General features: G+C 50.6%; 1 protein-coding gene across 1 annotated transcript in view; it reads right to left on the bottom strand.

The window, feature by feature from the left end:
• Positions 1–13,727, bottom strand: part of LOC134409709 (maestro heat-like repeat family member 5) — a 109,059-nt gene that overhangs the window by 38,296 nt on the left and 57,036 nt on the right. The window contains exons 9-12 of the mRNA XM_063142599.1: positions 10,513–10,629; positions 2,816–2,914; positions 1,879–2,004; positions 25–147 (exon numbers count right to left, since the gene is read on the bottom strand). Of these exons, the coding sequence (XP_062998669.1) occupies positions 25–147; positions 1,879–2,004; positions 2,816–2,914; positions 10,513–10,629 (465 nt within the window). The remainder of the gene's footprint in view (positions 1–24; positions 148–1,878; positions 2,005–2,815; positions 2,915–10,512; positions 10,630–13,727) is intronic.

Genomic DNA, 13,727 nt, shown 5'->3' with positions numbered 1-13,727 from the left:
AGAAAGTGAGCGGAGCATACTTACGATCAGGCATTCCACCAGTGCCGTTTTCTTGTCCAGACAGATGCCTTGTGCTTTACCTGTTGCAGCAACGGCCTCGAGGAACATCAGCACAGCAATCAAAAAGGTTTTCTTCAGGTTTATGTCCTAAATGCAGTCCGAGGGCAGAAAACAGATCCCCATGAACAAACAAAGCCACATCCTTTCATATGGCTTCATAGGCATAATCTACCCCAAAGGGAGGGCAATGTCGAGGATGATCAGGGGTTTGGAAACAAAGCCCTATGAGGAGAGACTGAAAGAACTGGGCAGGTTTAGCCTGGAGAAGAGAAGGCTGAGGCGAGACATGAGAGCACTCTTCAAATACTTGAAAGGTTGTCACACAGAGGAGGGCCAGGATTTCTTCTCAATCATCCCAGAGTGTAGGACATGGAATAACGGGCTCAAGTTACAGGAAGCCAGATTCCAGCTGGACATCAGGAAAAACTTCCTGACCATAAGAGTAGTACAACAGTGGAACCAATGGCCTAGGGAAGTTGTGGGCTCTCCCACACTGGAGGCCTTCAGGAGGCAGCTGGACAACCCTCTGTCAGGGATGCTTTAGGGTGGATTCCTGCATTGAGCAGGGGTTGAACTCGATGGCCTTATAGGACCCCTTCCAACTCTACTATTCTATGATTCTATGATGATTTCTTGTATATGAAGTTCTAGGGCTGCGGCATTTATATTGACCATTCAGACCTTTCATCAGCTACAAAGGTGACTTCTGGGCAGCAGATCTTTTTTAACCCCCCCCCCAAAAAAAACACAATATGGGGGTGTGGAAGGAAAAGCTGGGCCATGAATGGATCCCTCCAAAACCCCTGCAGGCTGACACCAATGGGGCAGGTGGTGGGCAGCCCTGTGCAGTTCCGCCCCTCCTCTCCCTCTGTCCCTCCCTTTTTATGGCCTTCTCAAGCCATGTTACATAATACATCAATGTGGTTTGTTTCTCCCAATGAGCGGGAAAGGATAGCTCCAGGGCCAGCATCCTGGTTCTGGGAAACAGGGGGGCTTTGACATGCCCTCCCCCGAATGCTCCCCTTTGCCCTCTCTGCCACTGGAACAGTAACTCTGGAGAAGCAGTGACAGCAAATCACTGGGAGAAGGGGCGGCTTCTGCCTGCGGACCTCCCTATTGGCCTGTGACCCCCGGGGCTTGCTCTCAGCAGTGCGCCCCGACACTTCTTTCAAATGGAGGTGGCAAGGGCCCCAGAGAGAGAGAGAAAGAGAGAGAGAGAGAGAGGGGGAGAGAGAGAGATGCCCCCGCTGCTCACACCGGGGAGAGGACGCCTCTTATGAAGTGCTGCCTGGGGTGGCACACACAAGTTCTCGCCTCTTGCTTCAGCATTGATTTAATGACACCCACACAAAAACTGTTGGCTGAGAACCCTAAAAGCCCCGTAGAAGGAAGAGGGAACCAGAAAACGCCAGCTTAGCACCCTCACAACACACCCACCCACACCCACACCCACGTTCATTTAAATGCTTTGGAGTCTGGAGCAAGCAGTGAGGGGCCACAATTGCGGCTGACACCTAATTGACTCATGGTGGTGAGCATCCCTGCAGACTGGAAGGAGCTGGAAGGAGGCTGCCAGCCCACGCTGGTGCCCAGGCAACCGAGGGCCAGTGGAAGTCATCTCTGGCACAGCAGCTGCTGCACGCTGAGCCGTTTCTCTCCTGCTCCAGACTGAACTGGCTAGCAAAACCCCCACAAACTTCCCCAGCAGCCCATTTCAGCTCCAAGGAGGAGGGCGACAAGAGACAGTTGGTGCGCGAGGCAGACCCGCCCCCGCCCCCGCCTGACCACCCCGTGCAAAGGCAAACGTCTTCACCGTACCAAGGGGGCGATGGCGAAGTGCTCCATCATTTTGGTCAGGATGAGTTCGACCCGAGGGAGCAGCTCCTCCTTCATGCCCAGGGCCACACGTCCGTAGCACAGCAGCAGCGTGGTCGACTTGCAGTGCTGGAGGGGAAGGGCAGAGCACAGCGTCGCCTCCTCAGAGCCTGCCCAGAGTCACAGGAGGGCCCATGCGCGTGGAGGGCGGGAGGGCAAGCCAGGGTAAAAGGCATTCGAAGCAGCCTGAAAAGCCCTTTGGGAGTCACCCCAGAGGACTGCCGGGCTCAGGCAGAAGAGGGGAGTCCCCCCCCCGCCCCCCTGCCCCAAAGACACGCCGGCGCAAGGCCCAGGCCACCAAGTGTGGAATCCCCACACTCCGCTCCCTCAGTCTTCATGAGGCGTCCACACACCATCCTCATGGAATTGGGGAGGGGAGGGCAGCAGAGCCCCACCCCACCCCCCAGTGCGGCAGGCCTGAGCCTTCCTTCACTTTGCCCAAGGCGGGGGCCTTTGGACGCCCCCAGCCCCACACCGCTTTCCTTCTCTGCCGTTCCCTTCAGGCCCTTTTCAGCAGCATACTGCTGGGGTGTTGTTGTTATTATTATTATTATTATTATTATTATTATTATTATTATTATTATTATTATTATTAGAGAACAAATTACTTGGTACTAATGGGCGCAATATACACATTAATAGTCCTTTGCACTTTTCCTCCACAGTGAAATAATGGAAATGAAACATCAGATAAGGAGAGGTCATTTTGAACAATGATGGTGTGGGGGAAGAAAATAACTTCCTGAAAGAAAGGACTTTCAACTTCAGCAAAATGTTGGTTCTGATGAAACGTTTTAAAAAAGGGGGGAAAGGCAAGCCCAGGATCGCCCCCACACCTGCTGACACACACAAATAATGAATTGCATTTCTGAAATGATACCTGGCTGGCTTGTGACCCATTCTTGTTGAAGTTCTCCAGTGCCTTTAAAACCTCATCGGGGTGGCGGGATGCAGCCAAGCCCACAGCGGAAGCGATGCCCTGGGAGGGAGCAGCAAGTGGAAATGGCACGATGGCAGCAGCTGTCCAGCTCTCTGCCCACGAGGCCGAGTCGCTGCGGTGGGCCCACCCTGTGCCTGGGCAGGGATATCCTCGCCCTTGGGGTTCACAGAGCCTCTTCCTTGGGCAGAACCATGTCTCTCACGGATATGCCAGGAGCACTCAAGGCACTGCAGTGAACACAGCACTCTGGAGCAGCAAAGGGCTGTCCGCTGCCCCGATGCACCAAAAGTCTCTGTTAAACCCATGGTCCTTTGAGGACATAATTCTCAGGCAAGTCCCTTAAAGGCCACGAAGAGCCTCGGAGCCCCTCCTAGACTAAGATGTGTATCCTGGAGCCAGCATTCCTGGACCAGAGGGCCGCCTCGGTCTCAGCCAGGTGCTTGGTGGGCAAAAGGGCCTGAGTGCCAGAGGCCTCCCTGTCCCCATCCGTGCGCACATAGGCCTGGCCACTGCGCTGACCGCTCTGCACATCGAACCATGGTGCTCTGGCCCACAGAAGGTTCTGGCATGAGGGCACGGGGCGGCCTTTTAGGCACCACAGCACTTTGCTGTAAGCAAACCAAGGGACCCTCTGGAAGCTGTTTCTTAAGGACGCTTCAGACACACTTTTTCTGAACTCCAGGCACGCCCCACGCTCCCCTCTTCCCTCCTTCCGCCCCACATCCCTACAGCCCTTTCTCTTCTGAGCTCCAATGGCTGGGGGTGGGGTGGGGTGGGGTGGGGTGGGGGCTTTAAGCAGCTTCAGGGTGGCGGAAGAGGAGGAAATGCTTTCACTTGCCGTCTCGGCTGTTCAGCGTTTGCTAACTTATTCAAATCCCTATGAGTGTCTCGACCTTAAGCAACCTCCCCCACCCCAACACAGAAACCCATATCCTTGCCGTGGGTTTTTGTTTGGGGTTCTTTGTGCTATTAGGATGGGACCTTTATAGGGCAGACAGTGGTTTGAATCGAGGGAGCGCCTCCCTCCCTGGCATGTGTGTGTGTGGGTTGTGTGGGTGTCTTGTTTTCATCACTGAACTCGTGCCATTTCCTCACAGACCCCAGCAAAGCCAGGACTTGCATCTGAGTAGATATGAGAGTGCTGTTAATCTGCAACCCTTGGCAGACTTACTTGGGAGTAAACCCCACTGAACTTAAAGGGGTGCTCTTGGTGGGGTGGGGGGATCAGAGCTGCCTCCCTTTATTGCAGGGGGGCATTTTACCCTCTTCTCCCTCCAATTGCAAACATAGAAAGGCCTTCTTTGACAAGTTCATAGCACAACACCGGCTTTACACACTGTCGATTTCACACCGTTAAGGTGTTTATTCCAGTTTATGTCCGATCTTTTTGAAAACGGGATAAGGGTGAAATGGCGGGAGACATCCTGGCTGGTGTTAATGTTATGTAATCGACCCACAAACTCCCATGAATGTACTTGCCCGTACCCTAAGGTCATCCTCAGGGGTCCTTCTCCATGAGCCTCTGCCAACGGAAGTGAGACAGGTGGATACCAGGAGAAGGGCCTTCTCTGCTGTGGCACCCCAGCTATGGAATGAGCTCCCTAAGGAGGTTCACCTGGCACCTACACTATACTCTTTTGGACACCAGGTGAAGACCTTTTTATTCTCTCAGCATTTTAACAGGCTATAAATTTAATTTTAATTTTGCTGTTTTAAATTTGTGTGTTAAATTTGTATTTCTGCACTGCTGCTGATTTTATCTTGGCTGTGGTTTTATATTGTATTTTATATCATGTTTTTATTCTGTTTGTTTTATACTTTGAATGGTTTTAATATGTGTGAACCTACCAGGAAGCTTCGGCTATTGGGTGGTATAGAAATGCAATCAATCAATAAATGGCCAGCCACAAGCGTGCTAAAAATCGCTCTTTTAGAGATGCCTTATATTATCAAGCACCTGCTTACCCATAAAGAACATTTCATAGAATCATAGAATAGCAGAGTCGGAAGGGCCCCACAAGGCCATCGAGTCCCACCCCCTGCTCAAGGCAGGAATCCACCCGAAAGCATCCCTGACAGATGGTGGTCCAGCTGCCTCCTGAAGGCCTCCAGTGTGGGAGAGCCCATATCCATGTTCAAGACACATGGATGGATTCACTTGGCCTGCCAATGAAAGGTTTTCCAATGAGAGTTTAGGCCACAGAACTTCTTGTAAGCCACTGACAAAGATGGGAGTCGACACACATTTGGCCTATTTGTAGTTTTTAGAGATTTTATATTATGGTTCTATTTATTTTATTAATATACAGATAAAAACTTAAGTACATAAAACCTATATGCTGTAATGCTAAATACTGTAGTAATGTAAGACACAAATGACAATTACTACAGTATTTTATCTGTATATTGTGTCACAATATATCCCCGTTACAATGTTTTTAACATTTGCACTTTTTAATATTATGCCATTTTAATTCTTTATATTTATGTCCCTTGACTCAGTATTTTATTAACCTACTCAGAACTAGGGCAAGAAAAGAGTGGAGGGGCTTTAGCCTTTCCTTGCAGCCATGGAAGGGCTACCAGGATGCGAGGAAGGCAACCAGGATGATCAGGGGTCTGGAAACAAAGCCCTATGAAGAGAGACTGAAACAACGGGGCCTGTTTATTTATTTATTTATTACATTTCTATACCGCCCAATAGCTGGAGCTCTCTGGGCGGTTCACAAAAATGTTTAGCCTGGAGAAGAGAAGACTGAGGGGAGACATGATAGAACTCTTCAAATACTTGAGCAGTTGTCACACAGAGGAGGGCCAGGATCTCTTCTCAATCCCCCCAGAGTGCAGGGCACGGAATCACGGGCTCAAATTACAGGAAGCCAGATTCCAGCTGGAGATCAGGAAAAACTTCCTGAGTGTTAGAGCAGTACGACAATGGAGCCAGTGACCTAGGGAGGTGGTGGGCTCTTCCACACTAGAGGCCTTCCAGAGGCAGCTGGACAACCCTCTGTCAGGGGTGCTTCAGGGTGGATTCCTGCACTGAGTGGGGGATTGGACTCGATGGCCTTGTAGGCCCCTTCCAACTCTTACTATTCTATGATTCTATGAGGGGGAATAAGCCAGTTCTTGCTAATGGCCTGGTCAGAAACTCGCCAGGAGCTCTTGCACTTCCTCCCACCAAGGAGTTGGAGCAAACTGGGAAATGGTGGAATATCTTCAGGCTCCTTCTTACCGGTTTCCCCCCACCTCACCCCACCCATGGCCATTGTGGTTCATGGCTTTTCCGGCATGCTTTACACGCTGTCATTGCCATGCAGCTGCTGTCTCACTCCTCCTCCCCCTTTTCCTGGTATTATTTGGGAATGAGGAAAATGCGGTATTCTTGTGGTCACGCAATGAAACTGCCATCGCCTCTCTGTGTTATTCCTGCCATCGCGCTACGTCCCACTTCGTGTAGGCGAGTGTTGAGCGGTGCGGTGTTGACATTGCTAGGGACGAGGATCGGGTGGGAGTGTTTCCTCCTTTGACCTATTGCCCCGTCTCCTTTTTGCTCTTGGGAGGTGCATCCTACTGGTGTTTCACTAGTACATGGTGGAGCCCAGCTGTGCTCAGCTCCATGTCTCAGGGATGCCTAAGCAGATGGGCAGTGGGGCCAGGGTTGCGGGGGCGGGGGGGGGGGGAGAGCAGTGGTGGTGGCTGCAGCGGCCCCTTCATGATGCAGGCAAAACATGAACACCTGCTCCCCCTTCCCATTCAATCCGGTGTATTCTCAAGTGAGAAAAGTGCTACTGCTGGTTTTTACCAGGAGCAATACTGACTTGTGCACATTGGGGGGGGGAGGGACGAAGGGGGGGGTGTTAAGTGCGGAATCCCCTCTCGTATCTAAGAGATCAGCCTGGCTGTTTTCTTTCCAGGCAATGGCTGAACTGTCCGGTACTCCCTGGAAGTCCGTCGCTCGATCCTCCCAGGGCACCCTCAGCCCCCAAACACTTGGAAGGTGGGGCTTCCCACGCTTTCTGATCCAAGACCATTGATGCAGAGGGGACGGTTTAATCCTGCCCCTGGTGAGCTGAGAGAGGTAAGCGATTGGGGAGCGGGGAAGATAAATAAATTTGTCAGGAGTCTGGAGAGTAGGCGTGTGTCCAAAAGCCTCTTGTCCTCCAGCCCCTTTCTGTCTGCTCTGGGACCCGGCCCTTGGGGGCACACAGATGGGACAGATCATTCCCTTGTGAAATTTGGTTTGCCGGCAGCAGATCCTCCCTGCAGGGGTGGGGGACCCATTAAGACGGTCTGCCCCCAGAGACTGATGGAATCTGAAGGGTTCCTGAATGCTCTGGGGGATTTTCCAGCTGATAGGGCTGGCAATTCGGCCGAGGCCTTGGTCTCACGATGGAATGGTGAGATGGGACAGGCCAACGATGCAATCGCTCCCAAGCACCCACTCCTGTGCTGTGGAGCCCGTAATTCCCCTGGGTTTACAGAAGATCTACGGGCAATGGAACAGGCTGGACGACAGCTAGAGTGCAGGTGGCGTAGGTCTCGGAGGGAGTACGACAGAAGATCAGCAAAGACTCTCCGTTGTTGTGCCTATTACGCGGCAGTGAGAGGGCAAAAGAATCTTACTCTGCCTTCTCAATCTGATCCTCAAAATGCCACCCAGCAGAATTATTCCAGGTGGTGAAGAGCCTGTTGGGAGGAGGCTGGGGCTCTGGGAAACCAGGATTGGGAACCCTTGGGAACCTGCTGTAATAAATTTGCTAGGCACTTCGAGGAGAAAATTGCTCGTGCTCACTCAGAAGTTGATGCCACAGTTATCGCAGAGCCTGGGGAGGTGTACAGTGCCCCGTTTAATCATGTTTTTTTGGATCAGTTCCATTTGTTGACAAGACACTTGAATCAGTCCGTCCCACCCCATGTAAGCTTGACCCTTGCCCATCCTGGCTAATTCTATCTAGCAGAGGTGGATTGGTTGGGTAGGTCCAGGGGGTGGTAAATGCCTCCCTCTGTCAGGGAGTGGTGCCTGCTGCCTTGAAAGAGGCTGCAGTGCGCCCTCTCCTGAAGAGGCCCTCCCAGAGGTATGTGAGAACTACCACCCCATCGCTAATATCCCCTTTTTGGGCAAGGTGCTTGAGCAGGTGGCGGCCGGGCAACTTCAGACGTTCTTGGAAGAAACGGATTATCTGGACCCTTCTCAGTCTGGTTTCAGGCCAGGGCACGGCACTGAAACAGCCTTGGAGGCTCTGACTGACAACCTACTCCAGATGAAAGGGTGGGTCCTACCCTGTTGATCTTCCTGGATCTCTCGGCGGCTTTTGATACCATTGATCATGGTATCTTACTGGATCGGCTCTGCGAGATGGGAGTAGGAGGCACTGTGTTACAGTGGTTCTGCTCCTACTTGTGGGACCGATCCCAGAGAGTGGTATTGGGGGATTCCTGTTCCACCATATGGCAATTAAGCTGTGGGGTACCACAGGGTTCTATTCTATCCCCCATGCTGTTCTATATGAAGCCGTTGGGTGAGGTCATTAGGGGTTTGGGGGTTGGGTGCCATCAGTATGCTGATGATGCTCAGCTCTACTTCTCCTTGTCGTTGGAGTCAGCTGGGGCTGTGAAGGTGCTGGACCAGTGCCTGGAGGCTGTAATGGGCTGGATGAGGGCCAATAAACTGAAGCTGAATCCTGATAAGACGGAAGCTCTGTGGATTGGTGGTTCCCGAGTCTGGGAATTGGGTAAGTGACCTGTTCTGGAGGAGGTGGCGCTCCTTCTGAAGGAGCAGGTACGTAGCTTGGGAGTACTCCTAGACCCATCATTGTCACTGGAGGCCCAGGTGGACTCTGTGGCATGGAGTACTTGGGGTCAGCTTCGGCTGATCCGCCAGCTACGGCCTTTCCTAAACAGGGACAACCTAGCCACAGTATTGCATGCACTGGTAACTTCCCGATTAGACTATTGCAATGCACTCTACATAGGGCTGCCCTTGAAGATGATGAGGAAGTTGCAGCTAGTGCAGCAGCTAGACTGCTGGCGGGTACATCTTACAGAGACCACATAACACTGGTCTTAAAGGAACTGCACTGGCTGCCTATACGCTTCTGGTCGGAATTCAAGGTGTTGGTAATGACGTTTAAAGCCCTAAACGGCTTGGGACTCGATACTTGAGAGAGCACCTCTCCTTATATATGCCTGCCTGACCTGAGATCTGTTGGAGAAGCCCTTCTCTGCATCCCACCAATGCAACATATATGCTATGATGGGACACGGGAGAGGGCTTTCTCTGTGGTGGCACCCCCACTGTGGAATGCCCTCCCCTTGGAGGCCCGACTGGCGCCAACACTGATTTTATTCCGGCGCCAAGTGAAAACATGGCTTTTTAACAAAGCCTTTGATGGTTAAACTCACAAAGATGGCACATTGTTTTAACTGTTTTAACTGCTTTTACTGCTTTTAAATTATATAGTGTTTTAACTTGGTTCATGGTTTAATTTGTTTTTAACTGTACATATTTATAGTTTTATACTGTATGCTTTTATCTGTACGCCGCTCTGAGATCTTAATGATATAGGGTGGGATCTTACTGTTTTAAATAAGTAAACAATAAATAAATAAATCAGGGGAAGGATGACGCAAGAGAGTCATGGGATTTCCAAAGCAGAAGCAAGGGCGAATTTATCCCCCCACCCCAGCAATGAAACCTACTTTGTGCATGGGCATTCAAGCTTTTCTCTGGCACTACTTGGCAAAAGCCTTTCCCCTATTCTGTATGAAGTGGAAATGCACACAACTGCTACGCCACCCCCCGCCCAGACGAGGGACTGCCACCAGACCCAGAGGAACCTGAGCCTTTGGGAGAGGTGGTTGCAGAGACATCCCTGTCAGGAGAAAGGGAGCCTGTCTTTGAGGCAGAGGCTGAGAAAACCCCTGACCCCCAGGAGTGTTGTCCCCGCAAGCAACAGGCTCGTAGGCCTCTGGATAGGAAGCTCTGATTGCTACAGCTGAGCTCTGGGTGGAGTCCAGCAGGTCTGGGGCTTGAGAGCCTTCACTGAAAACCCAGCCAACGTTGGAACAACCTGGTCCATCCTGCCTCTACTGTGTACTTTGCCTCCTGAACCATGCCTGTGATTGATGCTCAGTTTCTGGACCTTTGGGACTGCCTAATGACCCTGGTTCTGGACTGTGTAATGTACCAGACTGATTCACTGAGTTTGACCTCTTGCCTGTTATGGTGGCCACTCCTGTTGTTGCCTGATCCTTTCGTCTAACTGCCTGCCTGTGTTCTGACCGCTGCCTGGATTTAGACCACAGCTGTTGTAATCTGAACCCCCTCAGCCGATCATCTGTAGGCCTGTTTGCTGACTCCACTGCATTTAGAGCTTGCTACAGCCAAAGTAGGACAACAACGCTGAGAAGAGGCTCCTTTGTCCCAGGAGGAGAACCCTGATGGTGGGAGGTCCCCTCCTGTGGGCTTGCCCCACCTGAAGGTTCTCTCCCACACTCCACCTCGCAACACCCTGGGCTATTTTGTCTCACTTGTTCCAGGTCTGGAGGTGTGAGGCTCTGTCTACCAATAGGGCCCCATTCTCTTTCCCAGGAGAAGAGCAGGTGTGTCATTGTCACCGGCATCATCACCATCTCACCATTGCTTCCAAAGGTCCTCGGTGGGACAGGGACAGGATACTGCAGAGTTGCTCTTGGACTAACTGAGAGTCATCTGAGGTACGCAGGATGGCTCCATAGTACTGGTAGAGGAAGATCTGTAGGAGGAAGAAGGAGGAGGAGGACCAGATCAGGCACCTGGATATAAAAAAACTAGAGGTTGAAACACATCAGAGGACCTTACCTGGAGGACCTTCTCTTCTGTTGCTCCCAGACTGTGGAATGGCCTGCCGGAGAAGACTCATCAACTTAACAGTCTTTTAGCATTTAAGAAAGCTATAAAGACTGATCTATTCCGGCAAGCCTATCCAGTGGAATTTTAGGATGTTTTTAGACTGTTTTAGTAATGTATACTTTGTTTTTAATTCAGTTTTATGTATTTTATACTTATTGTTGTTCCCTGCCTCAATCCAAACAGAGAGGTGGGTAAGAATTATTATTATTATTATTATTGGTCTTTTCAGCAATAAATTCATTTGTAGCCTCTGAGACTATTCTCTCTCTGTGTATTCATAGAATCATAGAATAGCAGAGTTGGAAGGGGCCTACAAGGCCATCGAGTCCAATCCCCTGCTCAATGCAGGAATCCACCCTAAAGCATCCCTGACAGATGCTTGTCCAGCTGCCTCTTGAAGGCCTCTAGTGTGGGAGAGCCCACCACCTCCCTAGGTAACTGGTTCCATTGTCGTACTGCTCTAACAGTTAGGAGGTTTTTCCTGATGTCCAGCTGGAATCTGGCTTCCTTTATCTTGAGCCCGTTATTCCGTGTCCTGCACTCTGGGAGGATCGAGAAGAGATCCTGGCCCTCCTCTGTGTGACCACCTTTTAAGTATTTGAAGAGTGCTCTCATGTCTCCCCTCCATCTTCTCTTCTCCAGGCTAAACATGCCCAGTTCTTTCAGTCTCTCTTCATAGGGCTTTGTTTCCAGACCTCTGATCATCCTGGTTGCCCTCCTCTGAACACGCTCCAGCTTGTCTGCATCCTTCTGGAGCGTGTTCAGAGGAGGGCAACTAGGATGATCAGGGGTCTGGAAACAAAGCCCTATGAAGAGAGACTGAAAGAACTGGGCATGTTCATCTTGGACCTCCACCTGCCACCTTGCACCTTTAGCTGGGCAATGCCCAGACACCCGGTCAGAGAGCATGAAGGTGTCCTGCTGCTCCTGCTGTCGGCTCTTGGAGGCACAAGATGGAGCAGGCAACTGGATCAGGAGCAGCACCACTGGTGCCAGCTGGGACTGGCAGTGGATTCCAGTCCTGCAGCTAAAGTGGAAACCCAACTACCCCAGCAGCCCTGACTGGGAGCAACTGGCAGGATGAATCGACATGCCAAGAAAGCCTTTCTGGATGCTCCAGCTCACTACGGGCAGCACCTCCGCTTTGACACAAGGAGCCAGTTGGGAATGGCTCCCCTGGTCTCCCTATTCACTAGACGAGGCTGAGGGACTCTCCTCAGAGTTAAAGGGCAGTGGCACCTCCTGGATGGATATGAGTGGGCCCCAGCGCAAAAGGACACGGACTCTCAAGTCACTGTAGCTGGAGGCTTTGGTCTCCAAGGGCTCCAAGGGCTCCTGGCCCTCTCTCTGCCTTTAGGGGCGCTTCGTTCTTCAATTGCCCGGCTCTTTTAAGAATGATCTTGTTAGCTGTTCCAAAAGCGTCAGTCCACAATCATGTCACACATCATCCCACAGGGGTACTAAGGGAGCCCGGCCTCTTTATTCCTTAAAAGATGTCACTAACACAATCAGAGGAGAACATGGACCTTTGACACCCAGAGCTAGAGTAAGAGGTATCACCACAGTTCAAGTCTATAACTTAGTCTCCTTTTTGGGTTCAAGGGAAGGAAGCAATGGAATAGGAAGGCTAAAGCTGCGAATCAGCCGAGGCTAGCGAGGGATGCTAAAAGCAACAAAAAATCTTTCTTCAGGAACGGGCATAGTAAAAGACAGGAAAGACATGGTGGTTCAGCTACTCAACAAGGATGGCAAATTGATAACAGATGACAAAGAAAAATCCAAAGTGCTCAATTCCTACCTTGGTTCAGTTTTCTCCCAAAAGCAGATCTATGACCCCGCCCCCCGGGCAAAAATGTACAAGCTGAAGGGGCAAGATTGAAGCTTGAGACTGATAAACAAATGGTCACGGAACACCTAATTTCTTTGAATGAGTTCAGATCTCCAGGTCCCAATGAATGGCATCCTAGAGTAATAAAAGAACTGGCAGAAGAACCCTCAGAACCACTGACTATTGTCTTTGTGAAATCATGGAAGACGGGTGAAGTGCTGGATGATGGAAGGAGGGTTAATGTTGTCCATACCTTCAAAAAGGGCAAAAAGGAGGAACCTGGCAAATGCAGCTCAGTCAGTCTGACATCCATCCCTGGGACATTTTTGGAGCAGTTTATAAAACAATGCATTGATTACTAGAAGCCACCATGGACTTGCCAATAACAAATCCTGCCAAACCAATCTGATCACATCCTTGTGGACTATGGGAATGCTGTAGACATAATATATCTTGACTTCAGCAAAGCTTTTGACAAAGTACCACATGACATTCTGATTAGCAAACTAGCTAAAAGTGGGCTAGATGGAACAACTATTAGGTGGATCCACAGTTGGCTACAGAATTGGACACAAAGAGTGCTTATCAATGGCACTTTTTCAAACTGGGGGGAGGTAATGAGCGGGGTACCACAGGGCTCAGTCCTGTGATCAGTGCTCTTCAACATTGTTATTAATGACTTGGACGAGGAGGTGCAGGAAATGTTTATCAAATCTGCAGATGACATAAAATTGGATGGGATAGCTAACACCCTTGGAATTGTTGTAGATCACAAACTGAATATGAGCCAACAGTGTGATGTGGCTGCAAAAAAAGCAAATGCTATTTTGGGCTGCATTCATAGACATATAGCTTCCAAATTGCGCGAGGTACTGGTTCCCCTCTATTCAGCACTGATTAGGCCTCATCTTGAGTATTGCATCCAGTTCTGGACACCACACTTCAAGAAGGATGCAGATAAGCTGGAGGGGGTTCAGAGGAGGGCAACGATAATGATCAGGGGTCTGGAAACAAAGCCCTATGTGGAGAGACTGAAAGAACTGGGCAGGTTTAGCCTGGAGGAGAGAAGACTGAGGGGAGACATGAGAGCACTCTTCCAATACTTGAAAGGTTGTCACACAGAGGAAGGGCAG

The sequence above is a fragment of the Elgaria multicarinata genome, chromosome 16, assembly GCF_023053635.1.
Source record: "Elgaria multicarinata webbii isolate HBS135686 ecotype San Diego chromosome 16, rElgMul1.1.pri, whole genome shotgun sequence".
Taxonomy (NCBI): Eukaryota; Metazoa; Chordata; class Lepidosauria; order Squamata; family Anguidae; genus Elgaria; species Elgaria multicarinata.
The sequence above is the reverse complement of the archived record's forward strand: the minus strand, read 5'-3'. Positions and strand labels throughout refer to the sequence as shown.